We start from the raw sequence: 23,269 nt of genomic DNA on the forward strand, positions 1-23,269 counted from the left end.
TGATATCACCTTCCTCTCTCTTTCTGGGGGTCAGTAAGAAGGGCTCCACTTTGGAGGAGTGGGCCTCTGGCTAAGAGCCAGGGTGAGAAGTCCCCAGGCTACCCTCTCCAGGGGCGTCTCTTGGCCCCAGTCGCCATTCCTCCTAAGATCTTGGAGCCAGAGATGGTCTGGAGTCTGCACGGCACAGCCTTCTCCCTCCCCTGCCACCTCAAGTACGCACTAAAGAAGCAGAGGCCACACAGCGCATGGTTAGTTGCTTTGTTTTGTTTTTTTTTTAATTCGTTTCTAATAAGCAAGGTCTCTTGCTTATCCACCAGTGGCTGGCAAGTGGGTCCCCAGGAAATGGAGCCCAGTACCCACTTTGTTGGAGGCAGAAGTTGGCAGGCCTGCAGGTGCAGAAATCCCACAAGGCCCCACCCCCTTTGGTGACGTTATATTTGGAGGGTCCAGCCCCTATGTGGGGTAGATTAATTTGATTTAGCCATAGGCCCCCCCTGAAAACAATAGAGAAATGCCTTGTTCTGACACTGTTAGGAGTTTTGGGGTAACCTGCTCTCTGGTAGTAATTAGAAGTTAGGGAGACTGCTTCTTGCCCTGGGTGGTTAGAGGCTGTGGGCCGTGGTTAGAAACTGCACAGGCCTCAGCCCTTAGGTAGATTAGACTTTTCTGGGATTCAGTCGGGGACCCTGGTTTCAAGAAAGTGGTTAAGAGAATGAAGGGTCTATGAGCTCACACAAGCTGCATGTTAGAGGGCCCAGTGCTGGCCGGGGCTCCGCTGTCCTGCGTGGGAGGTGGTGGTTACTGGTGTTCCTCTTTCTCTTTAGTCTTGGCCGCCTCCTTGGCAGGAGGTGGGGACTTTCTAGGGGAGGTGGTAGTGCCGGGGTTGGGGGCCTGTGACCCTGACTGGGCATCTATGTTGGCATGCTCCCTCCGGACAAGGTCTTCCAGCTCCTTCTGTAGGGGCAGAGTTGATGTGAGTCAGAAATTACCGTGCATCCCTACAGAACTGGGCCCAGGGAGGGCTGGGGCTGGGCCCAGGGAGGGCTGGGGTAGGGCTGGGCCCAGGGAGGGCTGGGGTGGGGCTGGGCCCAGGGAGGGCTGGGGTAGGGGTGGGCCCAGGGTGGGCTGGGGTGGGGCTGGGCCCTGGGAGGGCTGGGGTGGGGCTGGGCCCAGGGAGGGCTGGGGTGGCCCAGAGCCTCACCTTCCATCCGAGGAGGTCAGCGAGAGCCAGGCAGCCTTGGTCACAGTCACCCAGCCAGGCCACGTCCCTGCAGTGTGGGCAGAGAGAACAGGCTGAGGCCTGGCCGGCCTTCTGTCTTCTCTCCCTCCTCAGCCCGCCCTTTCCAAGCTGCCACACCCAGGCCCAGCCTCACCTGTAAGCCTTCTTGGAGTCAAAATCCATGCCACCTCCCAAGCCCATCATCATGCCCAGGAAGGGATCCGTCTGTGGGGAGAGGACAGCGAAGGGCCCTGCACTGAGCCATCAGATCGACCTTGTGTTTGCTTCCAGGGTCTAACTGTGCTGCCCTGGCTGTCCTGGAGCTCGCTCTGCAGACCAGGCTGGCTGTGAACTTACAAAGATTCACCTTTCCTCTGCATCCTCAGTGCTGGGATTAGAGGTGTGCCTCAGCATACCTAGCCTTATTTTTCTATTTACTAACTAATGTGTGTGTGTGTGTGTGTGTGTGTGTGTGTCTATGTGTGTACACATGTGGACCTAGAGGTCAGCCAAGAGCCCAACCATGTGTACTGTTTCTTAGGAATTAGCCAATTTTGATTGATTGATTGATTGATTGGATAGTGTCTCAAAATATATGTATGTAGTCCTGGCTAATATGGAATTCACTAAGGAGACACCTGCCTCTGCCTACCAAGTGCTGGGATCAAAGTGTGCCCCACACCACTTGGCTTATTTTTATCTAACTGTATGTATGTCCTTTATGTGTGGGTGCCAAAGAGGACAGAAGAGGACATTGGATCTCCAGGAGTTGGGGCTGAAGGCAGTTGTGAGCCACCTGACCTGAATCTTAACCACCGAGCCATCTCTCTATCCCCAAAAAATTATATATATATAAATGATTGAACTCAGGGCCTTGTATATGCCAAGCAAACACTGCCACTGAGTTATATCCTCAGCGCATACACATTCTTTCTGAGACATTTCTCAATTGGCCTGGAATTGATGATTATGTGAGACTGGCTGTCGGTGAGCCCCAACCCCTACCCCCCTACCCCCGCCCCAGGGACCCCTAATCTTTGCCTCCTGTGTGGGACTGCAAACACTGTGCCTGGATCTTTAGGTGGGCACTGGTGGTTAAGCTCAGTGTCTCATGCATGCATGGCAAACAACTCCTGCAACCAGACGGCACAGCCGGGGGCGGGGCGCAGGCTGCTCATGCCAGAACTCGGAAGGCAGAGGCAGGAAGGTTAGGAGTTCAGGGTCATCTTTGATTACATGGTGTGTTTGAGAGGTCAGGGCTACTGGGGAGCCTATCTCCTGAGTTCACACTGTATCACGCCACGTCACATAGACCCAGCTTAGCATCTTCGGGAGATCGCTCTATACAAACATTCTGCCACTTCATACAGGGGACTTGAGAGTGGCCAGACTTTGATATGTGGGAAGGTAACGCCTGGACTGTCTCCTGGGTCCTGGGAAGCACTTGGGCTTCAGCAGGTTCAAGGCACAGTTCGTCATCTGCTCAGAGGAGTCCAGAATGGCACAGACACCGGAAGCACCAGGTTGGCCCAGTGCACAGCACAACTCCCAGGGTCCCCTGCCTGAGCTGGCAAGATAAGGCACTGATGCTGTCCAGGGAGGACACAGAGACCTGTCCTGTCCTCCTGAGGAAGCAGTGGGATGAGGAAGGGGCAAAGTAAGTGGAAGGGAAGGGGAGGGAGGAGGGCAGGGGGAGAAGGGCAGGGGGAGGAGAGGGGAGGGAGGAGGGGGAAGGGAAGGGGAGGAGGGGAGAGAAGCTATGGCAGACTTACCTGGCCTGTCTTCTCCTTGTTGATGAGCAGCCGTGGGGTGGCTAGTGGCGCCCTGGGAAGGGGGAGCTGAGTGAGGACCTGCCCTGGTGCCCTGCCCTGCTGACCCCAGCCCCACCCTCTACCTACTTGCTGATGAGGGAGGCGAAGGGCTGCACCTGCAGGGAGGTGCCCATGATGATGAGCAGGTCCACCTTTGAGAAGTCCTGTGAGGAGTGGGCAGTAAGGACCTGGACCCCACCGCAGGGCCTCTGTCCCCACGCGGGCAGCCCAGGGGACACTTACTGACTGCATGCAGGAGAAGAAGCGTGGTGGAAGGTTCTCACCAAAAAACACGATATCTGAGGTAGAAACAGACAGAGGGACACAGGGACAGAGGAGAGGAGACATGAGAGACAGAGCTAGAACACACAGGAGTCGGGGCCCGACTGAGGCCTGGGGTATGGGGGGCAGACAGATACCCACTCTCTGCAGAACAGAAGGGACGGGCCAGGTGGCAGAGTGGCTAGATTAGGGGTGTGTAAGGGGTCCCAGCTGCAGTCCCACGCCCCAGCCCCCAGCCCCAAGGCTCACCAGGCTTTACCACGCTCTGACATTTCTCGCACTTAGGAATTGCTTCTGAGAAGATCTTCTCTGGGTGGGAAAGGGGGAGAGAGGGTGAGTTGTGAGGCCCCCAAGGGCAGCTGGAGAAGCCCTTTTCTGCCCCTCCCCACTGTCAACATAAATGCATCCCAGGCAGGTGGCGGTGGTGCATGCCACAAGTCTGCTGGGGAGGTGGGGGAGAGTTAAACAGGAGGACTGTGTTTGTGGCCAGCCTTGGCTACACAATAAGACCACATCTCAAAACCCAAGAGCTGAGGCAGCAGAGTGACTCAGTGTGTAACGGGATGCTGCCAAGCCTGGTAACCCGAGCTCCATCCCCAGTACCCACGCTAAAGGAGAGGAAGAGCTCTGCAGCCTGTCCTCTGACATCCACAGGCGCGCTGTGCTGTGTACACCCCCTCCCCATGCATACAAACACACAAATCAATATCAATACTTAACAGACCCCAGGAGCTGAGGAGTCTCAGTGGTGACGCCACGTGGGGTGGGGCTTGCCTCTGCAGTGGATGCCCGCCTAGAGGCGCCCAGTGTGGGGCTGTGGGTGTGGCCCAGCGGTAGAGCTTCTGCCCTTGCATGCCCAAGTCCCCAATCTGGCCCCCAGCACCACAAACAGTGCAGCCCACTACTTGGGCATTTCTGGGGCAGTCCTTCCTGCTTCTCAGAAAAAAGCTCCCTTCACCCCCAGGTATCCTGGGGTGGCTGGCAGCACCGTGGCCTACAGCTAGTGAACGAGGGGACATATATAGGGCAAACCCATCTGCCCCAGACAGGCACCACTGGACTCCGCCAGACCCCATCTGGGGAATGGGAGTCAAGTCGTTCCAATGGGTCCCGGGGACAATCCTATCTGCCCCTGGGTCAGGAAAGGCTCTGCAGATAGTCTTGGCTTGGATCAAACCTCAAGGCCATCTGTTTCCCATCCTTGGATTCTGTAGCAGACCCCTTCCGGGACAGATGACCCTTAGAAAATCACCACTCCTCCTTACTTATGGGTCAGCGAGTCTGAAAGCGCGTCTGTCGCCGGCTGCCCACAGGACCGCAGCGCATGGGTCCGCTGCTCATTGTCCAGCCCCAGGGCAGATGAAGCTCTAATGGCCGCTGCCGAGGGCGGTTCTGCACAAACGTGCTCTTCTGGGGGTGATAGATACGATTCCACGGGGACATAAAGGGGGCGATGTCCATTGTCCATCACCCCCAGCTGTGCACGCTCGGGCTGCCCAGGAACCCTCAGTCTGGGGCAGCTGGCTGGCATTCTGTCAGAAAAGCCACCTCCCAGAGTCCCGCGACAAAGCCCACGGCTGTTCTGACCTCAAGGGGACACCAGAGGCTTTGTGAAGTCAGCATAAAGAATATAGACATGGAGTCCCAGAGTGACACAGCAGCTCCAGGCTCAGCACAATGGCTGCCAGAAACAGGCTGGTGCTGGCACCCGGGCGTGGGGACCGGCATCCCTTGCATGCTGTGTCCTCACAGGAATGGGGACAGTGACAGCAGTGACAGCAGTGACAGCAGTGAGCCCCGTCACGTGTGCGTCTAGCACTTGTCTCAGCCAGCACGGCATCCGGCTTCCCTCTCTATCTCCACAAGCTCCTCCTGCCCTGTGCGATATGGAAGTCTGAGCTACATGAGACTTACATACTTTTATTTATTTAAATACATTTATTTAAATAAATTTATTACTTTTTATTTTCATTTTCATCATGTACCCCAGCCTGGCCTGGAACTTGGTATGTAGCCAAGGCTAGCCCTGAACTCCTGATCCTCCTGCCTCTATCTCCCAAGCAATAGGCTGATAGGCATATACCATGGCTCCTCATGTGACTTCTACAATTTAAATCAACAAATATTTAATGACATTAGAGACCCTATCTTTAAAAAAAATGAGAAAAACTAAACTGTTCTGGGCCAGCAAGGTGGTTCAGGTGGTAAAAAGCTCCATCTTCAAGCCTGACAGCTTGAGTTCAATCCCTGCGACCCACATGGTGGAGGCAGAGAATAGATTCTGTGGTTCAGTAGGCCCATTCCAGTGCTCAGGAGACACACGGAGCATGTGGCACAGGCTTCCTCATTCCAGAAGGTTCTTCTGTGGAGTGCCTTCCTGAGAATGTAGCTATGTTTGCCCTGATGCAAGAACTTTCATGATAGTAAACACCTCAGAGACAGAGGCTGTGTGACCGTCCACGTGTGGCTGGCCGTGTTCTGCGGTTCCTATGTATGACAGCCCGCAGAGGGCGGCATGGGAACAAAGACTTGCTGTCACCTCGAATCCTTGAGGCTTCTACAGCTACCACAAAAAGCAAGACAGCTGAGTACCGTAGCACACGCCTGCAGTCTCAGGGATAGTGAGATTGAGGCAGGAGTGCAAGCCCCGGGCCAGCCTGGGCTACGTAGGGAAGCCTAGGCTCAAACACAACCATCCACCTCACTGACTGGTAAGAGCCAGAGCTGGAGCCAGCTACACTGGGGACCAACTCCTTGCAGCCTGCTCCACAGGCAGGCAGTGGGAGGGGAGGCGAGGCTCGCCCGCCTGCGCCCGGCCTGCCCGTGAAGCCCAGCCTCACCTTTCATCCAGCTCAACGTGTACTCTTTTCCGCAAGAGGTGTTGATGCAGTGTGACGTGTAGAAGGTGCCGTGAGCCTCCACCAGGTCCTGGGGCGCCAGCCCCGCCACTCGTTCCAGCGTGTCTATGTTCTGGAGGGGGAAGGGAGGTCAGGAAGACAGCCACCCTTGTGGCTCTGAGAAGTGGCATTGCAGGGGACAAGGGAGGGAGGGTAAGGATGTAGGGAAAGTGCCCACTTTCCCAGGGAGCCACTGACGGCTGCTAAAGGATGCCCTGGGAACCAAATTCCCCTGTAAACTTGGGTCACGGCCTCTATTGTTCAGAGAAGTTCTTCTGATAGAGCCACACATGCTCTCTCCGTTTGCCACAAATTTGCTGAAATAAATGTACCTGTCTTCAGTGTCCCCTCAGATGTGGCATCCCTTGGGGACCCCACCTGTGCGGCTTACATGTAACAACTCTGGCCAAACATTAACACAAGTAAAATCAATCAGGCCAGTGGTGGAGGTGGTGCGGTGGCTGCCGGTAAAGTGGAGACTGAGGCAGGAGGACTGCTTTAAGTTTAAAGTCAGCTGAGGCTACATAGCTAGTGTTGGGCCAGCCAGGGCTACATGGAAAGACATAAAGTCAGGCCTGGTGGGCCACACCTGTAATTCTAGACTGCTACACCTGTGAGGCTAGCCTGAGGGGCACCGTGAGATCCAGGCAAACTGGGACAAGACTGGCACCCGTCTTGAAAAGCCACAGTAAGGGCTGACAAGATGGCTCAGCAGGCAGTGGCCCTTGCCACCAACATAACCACCTGGCTTTGGGCCCTGGAAACCATATGGCAGAAGCAACACCTTCTTCCTTCAGTTGTCTGCTGATCTCTACACACACACTAAATAAATGTAATATAAAGAAATAGAGGAGGCAGAGGCAGGCGGATTTCTGAGTTCAAGGCCAGCCTGGTCTACAGAGTGAGTTCCAGGACAGCCAGGGCTACAGAGAAACCCTGTCTCAAAAAACCAAAAAAAAAAAAAAAAAAAAAAAAAAAAGAAAGAAAGAAAGAAAGAAATAGAGGAATAAACAAATAAAATGAGAATGACTTCTTTGTTTCTTTAGGGGATATGGTTTTTGAGAACCTCCCTCCTGAGTGCTGAGATTACAGGGAGCCCCGCCACGCCCTGCACTCAAGACCCTTGTCTCTGCTGTTGCTGGCTCAGTCTACCCTGGGGGTAGCAGCACACATACAAACAGCTACCTAAAGGCGCACAGAACTACCTCAGAGGAACATGGTTCAGGGTGAAGGAGACCCTGAATCTCAGACTGTTTCCCTTGCGATGGGACTCTGTCCTGAGGAGCCCACTGGGAGTGACTCTACCCTACTGCACATCAGTGATGGAGGTTCACAGTTTCCCCTCATGGTGATGTGGCAGACTGCTGCCTCTAGCCAGTGTCTGCACGGTAGAGCTGGGTCTGCACACCAAGCCATAGTCTCAGCTACAGGAAGAGGCAGGAGATCACAAGCTCAGGTCTTGCCTGGGCTGGGGGTGTGGCTCAGTGGTCGAGCACTTCCCTAGCAGGCCGGAAGCCCTGCGGCCTATATAACTAACCCAGCAGACACACACCCAAAATAAAAGGGAAAAAAGAAAAAGATTACTCTTCGGTTTTTAAAAAGCATGGTGCTACTCTCCGGTGAGAGTTCGGAAGGGTTCCCTGACAAGAGGCTGGGTGAGGGGCGCGTAGAGGACTTTCTGGAGGGTGAATTGCATATATACCACTCGAAGGGTCTGAACCATTCTTCTGTGGGGACCACAGCGGCTTGAGTGATCACAACTGACTGAATGTGAGAATGGGTGTCTGCGCAGAGCTAAAAACAGCACCACACAGCCCCAGAGATGCTGTGTCAGCACAACTGCGGACCCACTGTGCTCCAGAGCGTGGGTCAGTGACTCAGACAGTGACTGAGGAGAGGAGGCCACGAAGGAAGAGCTGCCCACAGGGGCAGTGGAACATTTCTTTCCACCTTTAGATATTTTACAAAAACGTGGGGATGGGGGCTGGGGGGCTGGCCCAGCAGTTGAGAGTGTTGGTTGTTCTCCCAGAAGGCCCCAGGGCTTGGTTCCAAGAGCCCGTCCGCGGGCAGCACACATCTGTTAATGCCCTCTCTTGGCCACTGAGGGCACTGCACACACATAGATCATGGACAGACACACAGTCAGAACACCCATAAACAGGAAATAAAAATAAACGCCTTTTAAAGTCTATGTGTGGAGCCAGTGAGGCGGCTCAGAGAAAGGAGCTGCCGCCAACCTGATGACCTGGGCTCTGTCCCTGAGACCCACATGCTCGAAGGAGAGAACTGACTCCTGCAAACTGCCCTCTGACCTCCAAACTTCAGGCTGGTCCTGAACTCACGGAGATCTGCTTGCCTCCGCCTCCTGTATGTTGGGGTTTAAAGGCATGCACTACCACGCCTAGCTTTTTTTTTTTTGACCTCCAAACTTTTGATGAAGCATGCCTGCTGTAGCATGCCTGCACAGTCTGTGTATACTTGGAAACACACACACACACACACACACACACACACACCCCAACCCAACTATACCAAAGTTAAAGCACACTGCAGATGGCTGATAGACACCTGCACACGTCACACTGAGCGTGCCTGTTGGGCTGGCAGCTCTGGTGCACAGCAGGCTTTGTCTGGGGCCCCGATTTCTCTCCCCGTCTGTGGCTTCTCTGGCCACTGCCTTTCTGCTCAGCCCGGACCCCATGTCCAGCTGTCCCCCTGCTCCCTCTAGCTGGCTATCTCCCAGGGCCTCAAGGTAGGACAGCATCTCTCAACATCTGCCCTTCTCAGTCTCAGGAAAGCACGGAGGTGCTCGGCTGAGAAACAGCCACCACCCAGGAGACGCCTACCCATGTGTCCCTGCATCAGCGGCCCTCACTGACGGCCCACCTTCTACCGTGGCTGGACCAGGACAGCGGCATCAACAGCCTGCCTGCTTTCCGTGTTCCCTTCCCGTCCCCATGCAGCCACAGTGAGCTCCTTCCTTCCCAGCTCCAAGGTTTCGTTTTAATGTCACCTTCTTGGCCAGGCGTCCCTGCTGCCTGTGCGCACCAGTGTCCCACTCATGCAACCCCGCCTCGCCTCCGTGGAAGCGCGCAGACCTGGCACATCTGACATCCTACGTCTAGGACTCATCATTCCTCTTGTTCTTGTCGCATATGGGAGAAGATTAGCACCAGGAGGGCAGCGGGGTCTGCTCTGCTCTGCTCCCTGGCAGAGCCTGGTACTTGGGTGGACGTCTGTTTCACAGAGGCCGGCAAACAAGGGTGCCAGGGGGACATGCGACCACAGCCGGAGCATGGCCTTCAAGGGAGCCGCTGGTGTCAGGCCTGGCCTCTCTGTGAATGAGGATGACTCGGAGCTAGGAGAGTCCTGAGCTTGAGCAGTGCGCGGAAGGGCTAAGCCTGCTCTTCCCCAGCTAGGGCCTCCAGCCATCTGGCCCCAAAAGTTTGGACTCATCCTCCCCCTGGTGGCCATTTCTGACATTGCAAGAGCTTCATCGGGTTTCCTGAAGAAATCTATTTGTATTCAAGCATTAAGTCTCCTGTACAACTTGGAGTTCTCTTTTTCTTTTTTAACTTTTTAACTTTGTTGGGGGGGGGGCGGTGGCTTTGGAGTCAGTCTGACCTTAAATTCACTATGTACCCAGGTTGGCTTTGAACTCATGATCAGCTCCTTCATCAGCCTCCCAAGTACTGGGATTCCAAGAGTGTAATGTAATGGCCGGTTTGTATTCTGAGACGTAATTTTTTTAGCACACATGTATACACAGAGAAGTCTGAACTTTGACACATCCATAAAACACACAGAGACACAAACATGTTTCTTCCGGTTGCTAATCTAGAAGCCAGCAGCCTGAACATCTGTCTGAACTGCAGTGTGGCCACAGTGCCCCGTTAGCCACCGTACCCACGGCCAGGCTCAGAAGTGTACAAAGAAGAAGCCCACCTCCTTTACGATGCAGTGTCGGTTTCCTGAATTGGAGCGGCTGTGGTAGGGACGGTGTCCCTCAGATACAGAGGCCTTTTGCAGTAAATGTGGGATGTCCTGTGACCCGTCACCTCACATCAGACTTGAGAGGCCTAAAGCTCTTCTGATTTCTTTATATCTAAAAGTTCTTATATTTGTTCGTTTATATTTTAATTAATTGACTAACCAATTAATTTAGAGATACAGTCTCACATCCTGAAGGCTGGCCTTAAACTCATTTTGTACCAAGAATACCTTTTTTTTTTTTTTTTTTTTTTTTGGTCTTTAAAGACAGGGTTTCTCTATATAGCCCTGGCTCTTCTAGAACTTGCTATGTCAACCAGGCTGGCCTTGAACTCACAGAGATCTGCGTGTGTCTGCCTTCTGGGTACTGGAATTAAAGGAAGGGACATGTCACTACCATCCAGCCTTGAATTTCTGATCTTCCTTCTGATTCCCATGAGTACCTTCTATCCTGTTTCTGTCCACTGTTTTACAAAGGGGAAACCGAGGCCAAGAGGAAGTGTCCCACTGTAGGTCACCACTACAATTAGCTGAGCCCTGGTCCTGTGCATTCCTGTGTTACCCCAGCTCCGACCAAGTGTTCCAAGACCCATCCAGCCCCCTGCCCACCAGCCATGGCCACCCACGCCCAGCCGTGGCCACCCACGCCCCGCCTACCTGCGTGTAGCAGCGTAGCAGCAGTCCCTTCTCCTTCAGCAGGCGGATGAAGTAATGGCAGATGGTTGGCTGAGAAAAGAGAGACAGCACTGACGGATCGTCCCAGGCCATGCCGTGGGCCCATTCTGCCCACAGCCGCCCACCTCAGGGGCCCAGTGAGGGCGAGCATGCCTTCCCTATTCCACAGAGGAGACCCAGGCAAGGGCGAGGTGGCACAGAGTTGGGTTCACACGCAGGCTTTGGCCTCAGTCCTTCCTGATAATCTCAGCAGCTTTCTTACAGTTGGGTAAACTGAGGCCCAGAGTCACAGGGTAGAGATGAGGGGCCAAGAAGGCCAGGCCACCCAGGCCTGCAACCCACTCCTCCTTTCTTTTAATTTCTTAAAATTGCTTATTTTACTATTTATTTATTTTGTTTTTGAGACAGGGTCTCTCTAGGTAGACCCGGAATTTGCTATATAGACCAGGCTAGCCTCAAACTCACAGAAATCCTCCTGCCTCTGCCCCCCAAGAGCTGGAATTTTTTAAATGATTTACTTATTTATTTTTATTTTATGTGCACTGACTGGTGCTTTGTCTGCATGTGTATCTGTATGCGGGTGTCAGATCCCCTGGAACTGGCATTACAGAGAGCTGCAGGCTGCAGTGTGGGTCTGGGAATTGACCCCGGTTTCTCTGGAGGAGCAGCCAATGTACTGAACTTCTAAGCTACCATTCCAGTCCCACCAAGTGCTGGAATTAAAGGTGCACACCACCACCCCAGGCATTCCTTTAAAAACATTTTATTATTTTTAATTACATGTATGTGTGTGTCTCTGTTGATATATGCAGGTGAGTCCTAGTGACCACAGAGGCCAGAGGTGGCAGGCTCCCCGGAGCTGGAGTTACAGGGGGTTGTGAACCTCCTGATGTAGGAGCTGGGAACTGAACCTGCTCCTCTGCAAGAGTACTATCTGCTCCGTAACACAGAGCTATCTCTCCACCTTCTCCGCCTTCACATTTATTTATTTTTTTACTTTTGAGATAGGGTCCATGGAGTTCTGGCTGACGTTGCATTTAAAAGTTTCCTGTCTCTGCCTCCCAAATGCTACAATTATGGGTATGAACTATCACATCTGGCCAGAACTTAGGTAATTTTTTTCTTTTTTTCTTTAATAATATCTCTATCTATCTATCTATCTATCTATCATCTATCTACCATCTATCTATCTGTCTGTCTATCTGCCTGTCTGTCTGCCTGTCTCAGGTATCTACCATCCATCCATCCATCCATCCATCCATCCATCCATCCATCTGGGGTATCTATCTATCCTCTCTCCATCCATCTATCTGGGGGCACGCACTTGCCATAGTGCATATATGGAGGTCAGAGAACATGATGGAGTTGGTTCTCTCCTTCAGTCATGAGGGTTCCAGGGATTGAACTCAGGTCGTCAGGTTTGGTAGCAAGCGCCTTTACCCACATGGAACCGTCTTGCTGCCCCCAGAGGCTAGGGTCTATATCACGTTACGCTTGTCTGAAGGGCCTACAAAGAGCCTGCTTCCCGTGCCTACTCTCCCCAATCCCCCCTGCAGAAGACCTTACCTTGAACTGCCCGGGATAGAGCTCCTTGGCAAGGGCAAAGAAGGGTTCCGGATGTTTCTGTGGGAGAGAGAACCAGAGGGCCACAAGTCCCAGGTAAGATAAGGATTGGAGCTGGGACCCACCTCCCCTCATCTTAGCAGTCTACCTTGAAGTAGCTGATCTCAAAGATGGCCTCCGGGTAAGGAAGGTGGTACTTCTCCAAGTTTGCATAGAGCCCAGTGGATGGGGAGCGGAAGTCGGGGATTCCTGCAGCTAGGAAGGCACCCTCAATCAGAGGTTCTAGCCCCACGTGTGCACGCACCCTTCCAGGCGGCCCAACCCCCAGGAGTGGCTCGAAGGAGGGGACACTTACATGTGGAGATGCCGGCTCCCACCAAACAGATGACCCTGCGACCTGGAGCAGAGAATTGATGTCACATGCTAGGGTTTCCCTCCTAAATGTATTGCCAGTGGTGGGGAGGACGGTATGGCAACCTCACACCACAGATGAGGAGACACAGCCAGGAGAAGGGACAGCAGCTGGCCTGAACAGCAATGGGTGAGGTCTTGGGGAGAGGGCTGGGGGCAGCTCGGGGCAGTACAGCGACGGCTAGGTTGAGGCCTTGCATTCCAACTCCAGAACCTTGACAATCAACTCAAAGTGAATTCTGATAATAACTTATCTTCTAGGTACAATACTGTATGACTTAAAAAAAAAAATCACTTTTGGGTCAAGAGGTGGTTGTGTACACCTTTAATCCCAGCACTTGGGAGGCAGAAGCAGGCAGATTTCTATGGGTTTGAGGCCACATGGTCTACTGAGTGAGTTTCAAGACAGCCAAAGATACACAGAGAAACCCTGTCTCAAACACACACACACTCACAGACGAGGGCTGGATAGATGGCTCAGTGGTTAAGAGCACTTCCTCCTTTTCCAGAGGTCCTGAGTTCAATTTCTAGCACTGCTGTCAGGCAGAGTTCACAGCTTCCTGTTAACTCAAGCTCCATGGATCCAATGCCTCTGGCCTTTGAGGGGATATGTACATCCATACTCATGCTTACACACACACACACACACACACACACACACACACACAGAGAGAGAGAGAGAGAGAGAGAGAGAGAGAGAGATACTCTCTTTCTCTCTCTCTCTCAAAAATAATGTTTTTCAAAAAAGAAAATTTGAGACAAGGTTTCATATAGCCAAAGGCTGACCTTGAGCCTTCGATGCAGTTAAAGATGACCCTGAACTTTTGACCCTCCTGGCTCCACCTATTGGGTGCTGGAGTTATGGCGTGCACCAGCAAGCCTGCTGGTTTCTGGCTGCGACCCGTTCCTAGCACGCTAAAGGGATGCTGTATGCGTCCTTCACCACACTGCTTTGCTCACACGAAAGCCTGACGTCTGCTCCTTTGAGTCAATTGCACCAAATAACATTTTTGGGCGGGGGGGAGGGGGGGAGGGGGGGAGACAGGGTTTCACGGGTGTCAGGCAAGCGTCACATTCACTGTGTAGCCAGTCAAAGATGACCTTGAACTTCCAATCCTCCTGCTTCCATCTTTAAGTGCCAGCATGGCCACCTTTTGTTTTCTTTCTCTGAGACAGGGTCTCAGTATGAGAACTCACAGTGACCTACGTGCATTGGGAGGAGAGGATGCCACCAAGCCTCTCCCCGCCCCGCGGATTGAATCCAGGGCCTGTGCATGCTGAGCCAGCCCTCTACCGATCCAGCCTCGCCTCCAGCCCCTCAATCGTATTAAGCATCTTCAGATCCACGGTTTGTATTCGTATGAGGGCTTTGCTCTTGGTTTTGAATAGTTCTTAGAAGAGAACTATTAGGGGATGGTATGGCTGGCTCATTCACAAGCACAGAGCTGGGGAGCCGCAGCCCTGTCGCTGCCCCAGCTGCTGGCTGGCCAGTGGCCCAGCCACACGGAACCCCGGCATCTGTCCGTCAGCTGATGGACAGATACAAGTGTGGTATCCCATGAATTGAGAGCCCCTGGAATGTTCTGTGTAAGAGACAACAAGTGTGAACAAAGGTCGGTCTGCCCCAGGGGCTGGGGGGATGGCTCAGTGGGTAAAGCACTTGCTGCCAAGCCGGACTCCTAGAAACCACACAGTGGAAAGAGAAAAATAACTCCTCAGAGTTGTTCCCTGGCAAACACAGTAGCATACATGCACCTGCAGTAATGCCCATACCATACCACACCACACACACACACACACTCAAAAATAAGGGTTAAAGCAGGCATGGTGGCATGTGTGTTTATTCTTAGAACTTGGGAAGCAGAGGCAGGCAGATCTCTGAATTTGAGGCCAGTGTGGTCTATAAAATGAATTTCAGATCAGCAAGGTCTGTTACACAGAAACAAAACAAAACAAAACAAAAGGCAAATGACAACAACAGAAAGCCTTCTGCAGCCTATGCACCCAGTGTCTGTCTTTAGGATGTCACTGGCCCCACATCTGGCTGGAGATCGTAGGCACTGAGGCTGGGTGTGGTCACACTGTAATACCAAAACTCAGAAGACTGAGGCAAGATCATCTTAAATTCAAAGCTTGGTACAGCTAAAGACAAGACCGAGCTTCAAGGGCCGTGGTGGTGCCCCTTGCCATATGTTCACACCAAGTCACAACCTCTCTGTGCCTCAGTTTCCTCTTCTGTTCAGCTTACTTCTACAAAGACCTCTCAGCTCTTCCATGATAGTTAGGTACAAGTATGCTTGGTGAGACACTTAGCTCAGAGCCTAGCACACAGCAAGGGCCTGTTTAACCAATATTTATGCCGTGTCCCACCAGCACCCTACAGGCCAGGGACTCTAAGGTCTGAGTGTAAGAGAAAGGACCAGCGTCTCCTGGCCACAGTGTGGGCTCTCTCTGCAGGCAGCCACCCAGCCTGAGGCAGGAGAGGGAGGTTCAGCTGCCATCCTGGCTGCCAAGGAGGGCGCTGAGCAGCTGGGCAAAGGGGAAACTGGAGAAGATGGCCTCAACAAAGGGCTGTTCAGGACCCTCAAAGCTGCATTGTTCCCAATGAGGCCTGTGAGGGCCGAGTTCTCAGACTTTGGTGACTCGACCTTAGCAAGAAATATACATTTCACGGTGACCCAGCTGGCTGGCTTCTAAACAGCTCCTCTGAGACAAGCTTCCTGTAACAATACCATAGCAAACACGGCCACATCTCTCAAGAGACTGGGTCCTGTTCTAATCATTTATGAGAGAGAGTGTGTGTTTGTGTGTGCGTGTGCATGTGTGTGTGTGTGTGTGTGTGTGAGTGAGAGAGAGAGAGAGGGAGAAGAAGAGAGAGAGGGAGGGATGTCTCTAGGGTCATTCACCTGGTTTGGGGGTTTTGTTTGTTTGTTTGTCTTCTTTGTGTATTTCACAACAAACATGTGACAGAAACTGAGAGGACAGCTGGCGCCATCGTGGTCCTTAAGACAGGGTCTGTCACGGGGACCTTGGCTGGGCTCCTGCCTGCCTCTCCAGCCCTGGAATTACAGGCACTGAGCTTCCTATGAGGGAGCTGCCAGTACTTTGTGGACTGAGATATCTCCTAAGCCTCTCTCTCTCTTTGTTTTTTCGAGACAGGGTTTCTCTGTGTAGCCCTGCCTGTCCTGGAACTCACTCTATAGACCAGGCTGGTCTCAAACTCAGAAATCCTCCTGCCTCTGCCTCCTGAGTGCTGGGATTACAGCCCTGCGCCACCACTGTCATTCCATTTCCCTCTTTGTGTGTAGTCAGGCCGCCTCTAGATTCCAACCCTCTAGCCTCAGCTTCCGGAGTAGCTGGGCCTGCGTGCGGGTGAGCGCGGCACACTGAGCACACACACCTGCGGCAGTTTCCCTAGCCTCCCCCCACCCCCCAGTCACCCCAGAGGTCTGATCACTTCCAGTCTAGGGCACAGGCCTGGCCTATCAGAAGACAGCAATAGATTTACTAGGGAAGTGACCCAAAGTGAGGCCTAGGGGTAGGAGTCTGTACTCCACCTGTGCCGGAGGCTGAGGGACGAGGATTGACCTCAGGGACTATGGAGTAAAGTCAGAGCCATTCAAGATAAATCAGTAAGAAAGGGCTGGGGCTGTAGCTCACTGCACAGTGCTTGACTAGCACGGTGTGTGAGTGTGGGGGGCTGGCTGCCATCCTGAGCACCTACTTGTTCCATTGAGAGAGAGAGAGAGAGAGAGAGAGAGAGAGAGAGAGAGAGAGAGAGAGAGAGAGAAGTAGTGACTCAGGTCTGGGAAATCAGAGACAGTCAAGGCTCTCAGAACCTGTTCAGGGCAGTCAAGTGACTCAGTCTGGGCCAGTGTGGCCTGGTGCTTTAGAGCAAAGGTTCCCTCCCCAGCTCCCCAGGCAGGAGCTGGGACTTTCCTTCCCCCTACGCAGACAGACAGACTTGTGAGACCTGATTAACAAAGTCCTTGAGCCTGGCACCATCACGTTTAATGCTTAGAGTGTGCATGCTCCTCTTGGCTAGAGTTCCGGTTTCTTTTCTTTTTCCTTTCTTTGAATCAACAATCTTACATAGTACATGCAACCCTCAAACTCATGATCCTCTGGCCTCAATTTCCTGGAGAGCTAAGGTTTTTTGTTTGTTTGTTTGTTTGGTTTGGTTTTATAAACAAAGTTTCTCTGTATAGCCCTTGCTGCGGTCCTGGAACTCACTCTGTAGACCAGGCTGGCCTCAAACTAGAAAAATCTGCCTGCCTCTGCCTCCCAAGTGCTAGGATCAAAGCCATGCCCGACCACCGCCCGGGAGCTGAGTTGTGTTTAGCTATATGGGTGCTTTGTCTTCGTGAATGTTTGTGTGCTACAGGCAAGCTTGTGTCCATGGTGGCCATAGGTAGGATCCCCTGGAACCGGAGTTACAGATAGTTGTGAGCCATCATCTGAGTCCTGGGAATCTGACCCAGGTCTTTGGGAAAAACAGCCAGTGCTCTAAACTACTAAGCCATCTCTCCATCCCAAGAGCTGGGTTTCCTCCCTTGGTTTTTTGTTTGTTTGTTTTGTTTTAGGAAACACACAGTAGAGCTCAGACTTTCCGATCTGCCCAGAGTTTGGGATTACGGGTGTGCACAGCGGCCTTCCTTACTACGCCTACCCCCAGAATATGGACTCAGTTGGGGCCAGGAATGGGAGAAGTGGCCGAGCAGTCGGGGACTCACAGCGCTCGCTCTGCATGTAGCGTGTCACTCCTTCAAGGGTCAACTCGTCCAGCAGACGCTCCTTCTGGGAGCCCAGGCCCAGGGTCTGGGTGAATAAATTCCGCAGGAAGTCCACTGACCAACAACAAGAGTGGGCATTGAGCCAGGGCCCGAGTGTGGGCTTCACTCTTCTCCCACAGCTGAACTCCTGTGTCTGCACAGCCAGCAGCCTCCAGCCCCAGCCCCACTGTTACACACTTAGCTCTTGAGAGAGTCTCCCCGGAGCCCACCCTATAACCCCAGACCCCAGATCACCTCCCTCCCTCTTCCAGGACACTTACTCTCTGCCTCTCCGCCAGTGGCTCCTCCCTCAGTGTCCGAGTCTGAATCCTGGAAGGGCGGGTGGGATGGCCAAGCCCAAGAAGTGGGGGTTAGTGGGGAGGGGAGGGAGGGGAGGGGAAAGGAAGGGAAGGGAGGGGAGGGGAGGGGTGACAACCTGGTTCAAATAGAGTAGGGCTCTGACTGGGAGGGGCCCTGAAGAAGCACAGGGCCAGTGTAAGGGCTCTGGGAAAGGTAGCCTGTAGAGAGGGGACCTGGCTCTCCTCTGGGCCTTATCTTTCTTTTGAAATGCCTCTCTGGCTGTCCTAGAACTTATGACACAGACCAGGCTGACCTGGACTTTCTGAAGATCCGCCTGGCTCTGCGGCCTGGGTTTAAAGGCGTGCACAGGCATGCTTACCCCATGTCTCTTCTCTGACAGAGTCTCACTTTATATATCCCTAGTTGGCCTAGAGCTGGCTATGTAGACTAGATTACCACCTGCCTCTCTCTGACTGCTAGGATTAAAGGCATGTGCCATTGGGCCTAGCTTGCTTTCTGAGTTAGGGTTTTATATAGCCCAGGCTGGCCTCAAACTTGCTATGACATCTTTGTGACCTTGCACTTCTGACCTTCCTGCCTCTACCCCTCCAAAGCTGGGGTTACGGGCATGAAATTGGGAAGCACATCCAACCCTATCCAGCTGGCCATCCCAGCCTGACAAGATGCTAGGGGCTGGTGCCAGGGCTCCCGCTGTGCCACAGCCTAGTCACTGGGATGCGATTCCTGACACTGGACATCTTTCAACCGTGTTCCAGAATGGTCTCAACATCTCCCTGAAACCAGCTCCTGCTCCCAGCCCCCATACTAAGGTCTCCCTGTCCCTTAGTTGGCTTCCCTACCTCACCACCCTCATGCCAAGTCCCAGTGTACCACGGGGATGTCAGCCTCCTGACATCCTCCCACTGACTCCCTCCCAACCCCAGAGCTCCACCCAGCTCAGTCTGTTCTCTCCTGGGTCCTGCCCTGGTCTCCTTGCCTCAGTTTAGGTCTTAGATCACATGATGGCAGGCCACCTCTCTCTTCGTTAACACATCCCCCTCCCCCAAATCACAAACATCTGCAGAGGGCCACAATATCAGCCGCACAAGGGCAGAGACTTTATCTATGTTCGCCACTTACCACCCAGCCTAGATAACAGGACTTCCAGAACCATCTGCCACTGAACACATGCAGACTAGGGCTGGCCTTGCAGCAGATGCCACCACAGTCAACTCCCTGCTCAAAGACCCCCAGACCATCCCTTCCCTACTCTGCTTCCAAATTTCCTTTCCAAATTATTTTGAAAGATTCTTCTGCTGTTATTGTTTTGAGACAGGATCCTACATAGCTCAGGCTGGCTCCAATTTGTATGTACATGAGGGTGACCTTGAATTCCTGACCCATCCATTTTTATTGTTTTAGGTGCTGGGATTACAGGGTTTCATCACCATCATGCCTGACTCTAAAATGATCCTTCACTGATGTTAAAAATTACAGTTGGGCAGTGGTGGCGCATGCCTTTAATCCCAGCACTTAGGAGGCAGAGGCGGGCGGATTTCTGAGTTTGAGGCCAGCCTGGTCTACAAAGTGAGTTCCAGGACAGAGAAACCCTATCTCAAAAAACAAAACAAAACAAAATTACATAAACTGGCAAGAAGGTCCACCAGGAAAGGTGCTTGCCGCTCATGTAGCCTGGCGACCTGAGCTTGATCCCCGGGTCCTACATGGTGGGAGGAGAGACAGCTCAGATCACCCTCAGGGTGAGGACCCTCAGATCACTACACAGGGTCCTACATCGCTCAGGCTGGCTCCGAAACACACACAAACACAAACAAACTAACTAGGTTTAAAAATTTACAAAGAGAGCCGGGTGGTGGTGGCGCATGCCTGTAATCCCAGCACTCTGGGAGGCAGAGGCAGGCAGATTGCTGAGTTCGAGACCCTGTCTCGGAAAAACAAAAACAAAACCAAAGCCAAAAAACCAAAAAAAAAAAAAAAATTTACAAAGAGGGGCTGGAGAGATGGCTCAGTGGTTAAGAGCACTGGCTGCTTCAATCCCCAGCACCCACATGGCAGAGCGGAGCCGTCTGTAACTCCAGTTCTAGAGGCTCTGACACCCTCACACAGAATTACACGCAGGCAAAATGCCAATGCACATGAATTTTTTTTTTTAAAGATAAAAACCTCAAAAAGAGCTTTTTCATGTCTTACTGTTTCACCCAAGATGGCTTCCAATTCCTAATCTGCCTTTTCGGCCTCCCAAGCCTTTGGGTAACGAACAAACACCAAAGCAAAACCAAGCAACAGCTAAACAGAGATGATGCTACATGTTTTCTCTGCATGAGTTTTTGCTCATTTGCACATTGTTATAGAAATTGGTCTTGCCAGAGTATGAGACCAATGTTTCACAGACCCATGTCGTTTTTTGTTTTTTTTGGTTTATTTTAATTATGTGTATCTGTGCATGTGTGTGCACGTTCCCATAGGCTCAGATCCCCTGGAACTGGAGTTACAGACATCTGTGGGCTGCCTGGAACATGGGACTCAGGACCTCTGGAACAGCAGTATGCATTCTTAACCACTGCGCCATCTCTCCAGCCCCCACCTCATTCTTTATTGTGGCTCCATAGTAACGCATTGTCTGATGGACCACGGTTCATTGACTCCCTCTCCTGACAGCCACTGAGGCGGCTGCTAGTGTCGCCCTGTCTGGATAATACTGCAATTGACACCCCGCATCTTCTCGGCCACTGAGACCCCTTTCTGACTATCCTTTCTTGGTCTGGCATTAAGTCTTCCTTTGGGAGTCAGACAAGTAAGATACTAGAGACCCAGAGCGGGCTGTCACGGCTCGCTGTGCACTTGTGGGGGTACTGGTGACCACAGCTTCTGCACCTGCCTCCCTTCGGAGCGTGATCTCAGAGGATGAGCATACTGGCGGTCAGCGGTTGCTCGAACGGTCTAGTACTGTTTCCCAACCTGTAGGACACGATCCCTTTGGGGATCACACACAGGAGTCCCATATCAGATTTTCTGCATATCTGATCTTCACATTATAGTCCATAACAGTAGCAAAAATGACAGTTATGAAGTAGCAACAAAAATAATTTTATGGTTGGGGGGGGGTACCACACGGTGAGGAGATACATTAAAAGGTTGCAGCGTCAGGAAGGCTGAGGACCACTCCCCTAGTGCATGAGGACGGCCTGGCCTGGGGGGACCGGAGGCACTGCTGGGCGTCTGCAAACATCTTTGAGGTGGCGGCTCATCTACCTCTCCACTGGACCTGAGCATCTTTGGAGCCCATTTTCCCATAAGTTTCAAGCCCTTTCCTTTCTCTCTACCCAAAGGACACAGGAGCCAACAGTCTTCACCAAGTAAGTTCCGCATCTGGAACTCGGCCTTTCGTGAAAGGCCTTCCCGCCACAGGGATGCTGAACAGATTAAACGCGGTCATGTGCGTTAAAATACAGAGTGTCGATAAATGGCCACCCTGAAACCCAACTGATGAAACATTTATTAGTCCTTCTCGCCCTCAGGTCTGCATACCCTGCAAGGAACACCATCTCCCATCTCATGTAACAAAATCCCCTATCACTTCACTGATGACACTGTGACTGTATCTTGGCCTTGTTCCTAGATCAGCTTGTGGGGTTCCACCAGGGAAGAGTTTGGCTAGCATCTTCTCTAATCTCTGATCCACCAAGTTTGCCCTGCATTCCCGGAGTATGCTCTCCCCCTCTCCGCCCCTCCCTTTCTGAGACCCGGTCTCACTACATGGCTCAAGCTGTCTCTCCTTTCTCCATCCTCCTACCTCAGCTTCCCCCGCCCCCCACCACCCCCACAGCAGTCCTGGGATTACAGGTGGCTGGCACCACACCCAGCTTCGATACTTTGATAACAAGCCCTATAGGGTCCTTTCCCCCATTCCATAGGACCTGGGTTTGGGGATCGAACTGGAAAACTGTCTCTTCCAGGTCCAGCACAATTGAGGTTCATAAGGGGCTGAGGATGGGGTGGGCAACAGGAGGAAACAAGGATAATATGGAAGGAAACCAGGGGTTGAGGCTAACCATGTTCCTTGACAGTCCCCAGAAGCCATTCTCCCAGGAGGCTGTACTAATCCCCAGATGGGCTTAGGGATCAGGACCATAAGCCAAGGGCCCTTGGGTAAAAGCCTTCCCTTGCCACCTCCCTCCCAGTGCGGTGCGTGGAACCAAGTCCATCTCTCTCCTTCCCTCCACCCTTTTCCCATCTCACCTGAGCCTCCTGCACCTTCCCTGCCTGGGTCTCCAGAGGGTCAGAGGCTGGGGAGGAGGGGGAGCAGACGTGGTTACAGTGGGGGGGGAAATAGTTAAACAGATGAAGGGCTCACAATGGTGGAGGACAAGAGGACCCACCAACCTAATTATCCTGGAGTCAGGGATGGTAAAACTATCAGAGATGGGAAAAGTCATATTTTAGAGTGGAGGAATGTGTGATGTGAGAAGGCCGAGGAGGAGAATGTTTAGGAGGAGAAAGCAGGCGAAACGGGACCGAAGGAAGGTTTCAGAGTTAGGCAGGATATGGTAGAGTGCGAGTCAGGAGAATGAGGGAGAACTAAGTTTTTCGAGAGATGTAAGCAGGGATAACTTCTGCTGAGAGTTGAGTGTGGGAGAGGAGATGCAGTGAAGGTGGGAGGTTTAGGAGAGGCACAGAACTGAAGGAATGAGATAGAAAGGGGCCGCAGGGGTCCCCGAACATCCTACAGTTGCCCTTAACAACAAACAACCTTAGCAACCGGGATCGTGGTCCTTAACAACTTTGGTCCTTAGCAACGAGGGTCCTCAGCAACCAAAGTGCGAGAAATGCGATCATTAAGAACTTGGCAATCGGACCCTTAAATTTAACAATCCAGAAACCCACCAACCTAGCAATACCGACTACTTAGCAACAGCCCTCCGAATCCCACTCCCTTCAGGTAGATCCTGTCTCCCTCCCCACCGAGCCTGCCCTCGGGCCCCGGGGCCTGCAGCCCAAAGCCAGGCCCCGGCGCGACCCGACCCTCCCACCGTCCCACCAGGGGCCCTAACTCACGGTCCGGCTCGGCCATGGGAGCGGGGTGGGGGCCCTCGGGACTGTCACCGACTGCTCTGTCCCGTGACGGCAGCGGAAACAAGAAGGGGCCGAGATAGGATAGAGAACTACAACTCCCGGCAGGCAACGCGGTCCCATAACCGCTTTTGTACAGTGCTCCTCTCATGTTGTCAAACTACAATTCCCAAAAAGCCCGGCGCCGGCGGCCATATTGATAAAGGGCGTCTGGAAAATGTGGGGAAATTCAGCCGGCGACTGTCCACCTCATTATTC

The 23,269-nt window shown here is 52.8% G+C and overlaps 1 protein-coding gene and 1 long non-coding RNA gene across 4 annotated transcripts; one reads left to right on the plus strand and one right to left on the minus strand.

The window, feature by feature from the left end:
• The first annotated feature begins 23 nt into the window (after positions 1–23).
• On the plus strand, positions 24–2,135 carry LOC127672400 (uncharacterized). Of its 2 annotated transcripts, none has more exons than XR_007974984.1 (2): positions 24–248; positions 1,334–2,135. It is a non-coding gene; the product is annotated as an uncharacterized LOC127672400 (long non-coding RNA). The 2 variants fall into 2 exon arrangements; XR_007974983.1 differs by lacking the exon at positions 24–248 and adding an exon at positions 878–973.
• On the minus strand, positions 249–23,149 carry Sirt2 (sirtuin 2). 2 transcript variants are annotated; one of them, XM_052167424.1, is made up of 16 exons: positions 22,997–23,076; positions 22,181–22,227; positions 17,902–17,950; positions 17,582–17,695; positions 12,793–12,834; positions 12,586–12,692; positions 12,441–12,497; positions 10,857–10,925; positions 6,153–6,282; positions 3,562–3,621; positions 3,274–3,329; positions 3,118–3,194; positions 2,992–3,043; positions 1,374–1,444; positions 1,202–1,268; positions 249–954 (listed from the first exon to the last, which is right to left on the minus strand). In XM_052167424.1, the coding sequence occupies exons 1-16, from the start codon at positions 23,010–23,012 to the stop codon at positions 799–801; spliced, it is 1,170 nt and encodes a 389-aa protein (XP_052023384.1). In that variant the 5' UTR covers positions 23,013–23,076; the 3' UTR covers positions 249–798. The 2 variants fall into 2 exon arrangements, with proteins under 2 accessions (XP_052023384.1, XP_052023377.1); XM_052167417.1 differs by lacking the exon at positions 22,181–22,227 and having other exon boundaries at positions 22,997–23,149.
• Between the last annotated feature and the right edge of the window lie 120 nt (positions 23,150–23,269).

This window comes from Apodemus sylvaticus, chromosome 1, assembly GCF_947179515.1.
Source record: "Apodemus sylvaticus chromosome 1, mApoSyl1.1, whole genome shotgun sequence".
Lineage (NCBI taxonomy): Eukaryota > Metazoa > Chordata > Mammalia > Rodentia > Muridae > Apodemus > Apodemus sylvaticus.

What these genes read in the sequence shown, in the direction of transcription:
- Sirt2 (XM_052167417.1), bottom strand. Translation starts at nt 23,134, where the DNA reads ATGGGACCGCGTTGCCTGCCGGGAGTTGTAGTTCTCTATCCTATCTCG. An exon ending in GGGAGCCGGCATCTCCACAT is followed by an intron (nt 12,693 to 12,792) that starts GTAAGTGTCCCC and finishes GTGCCTTCCTAG; the next exon opens with CTGCAGGAATCCCCGACTTC. An exon ending in TTGAGATCAGCTACTTCAAG is followed by an intron (nt 12,498 to 12,585) that starts GTAGACTGCTAA and finishes TCTCTCCCACAG; the next exon opens with AAACATCCGGAACCCTTCTT.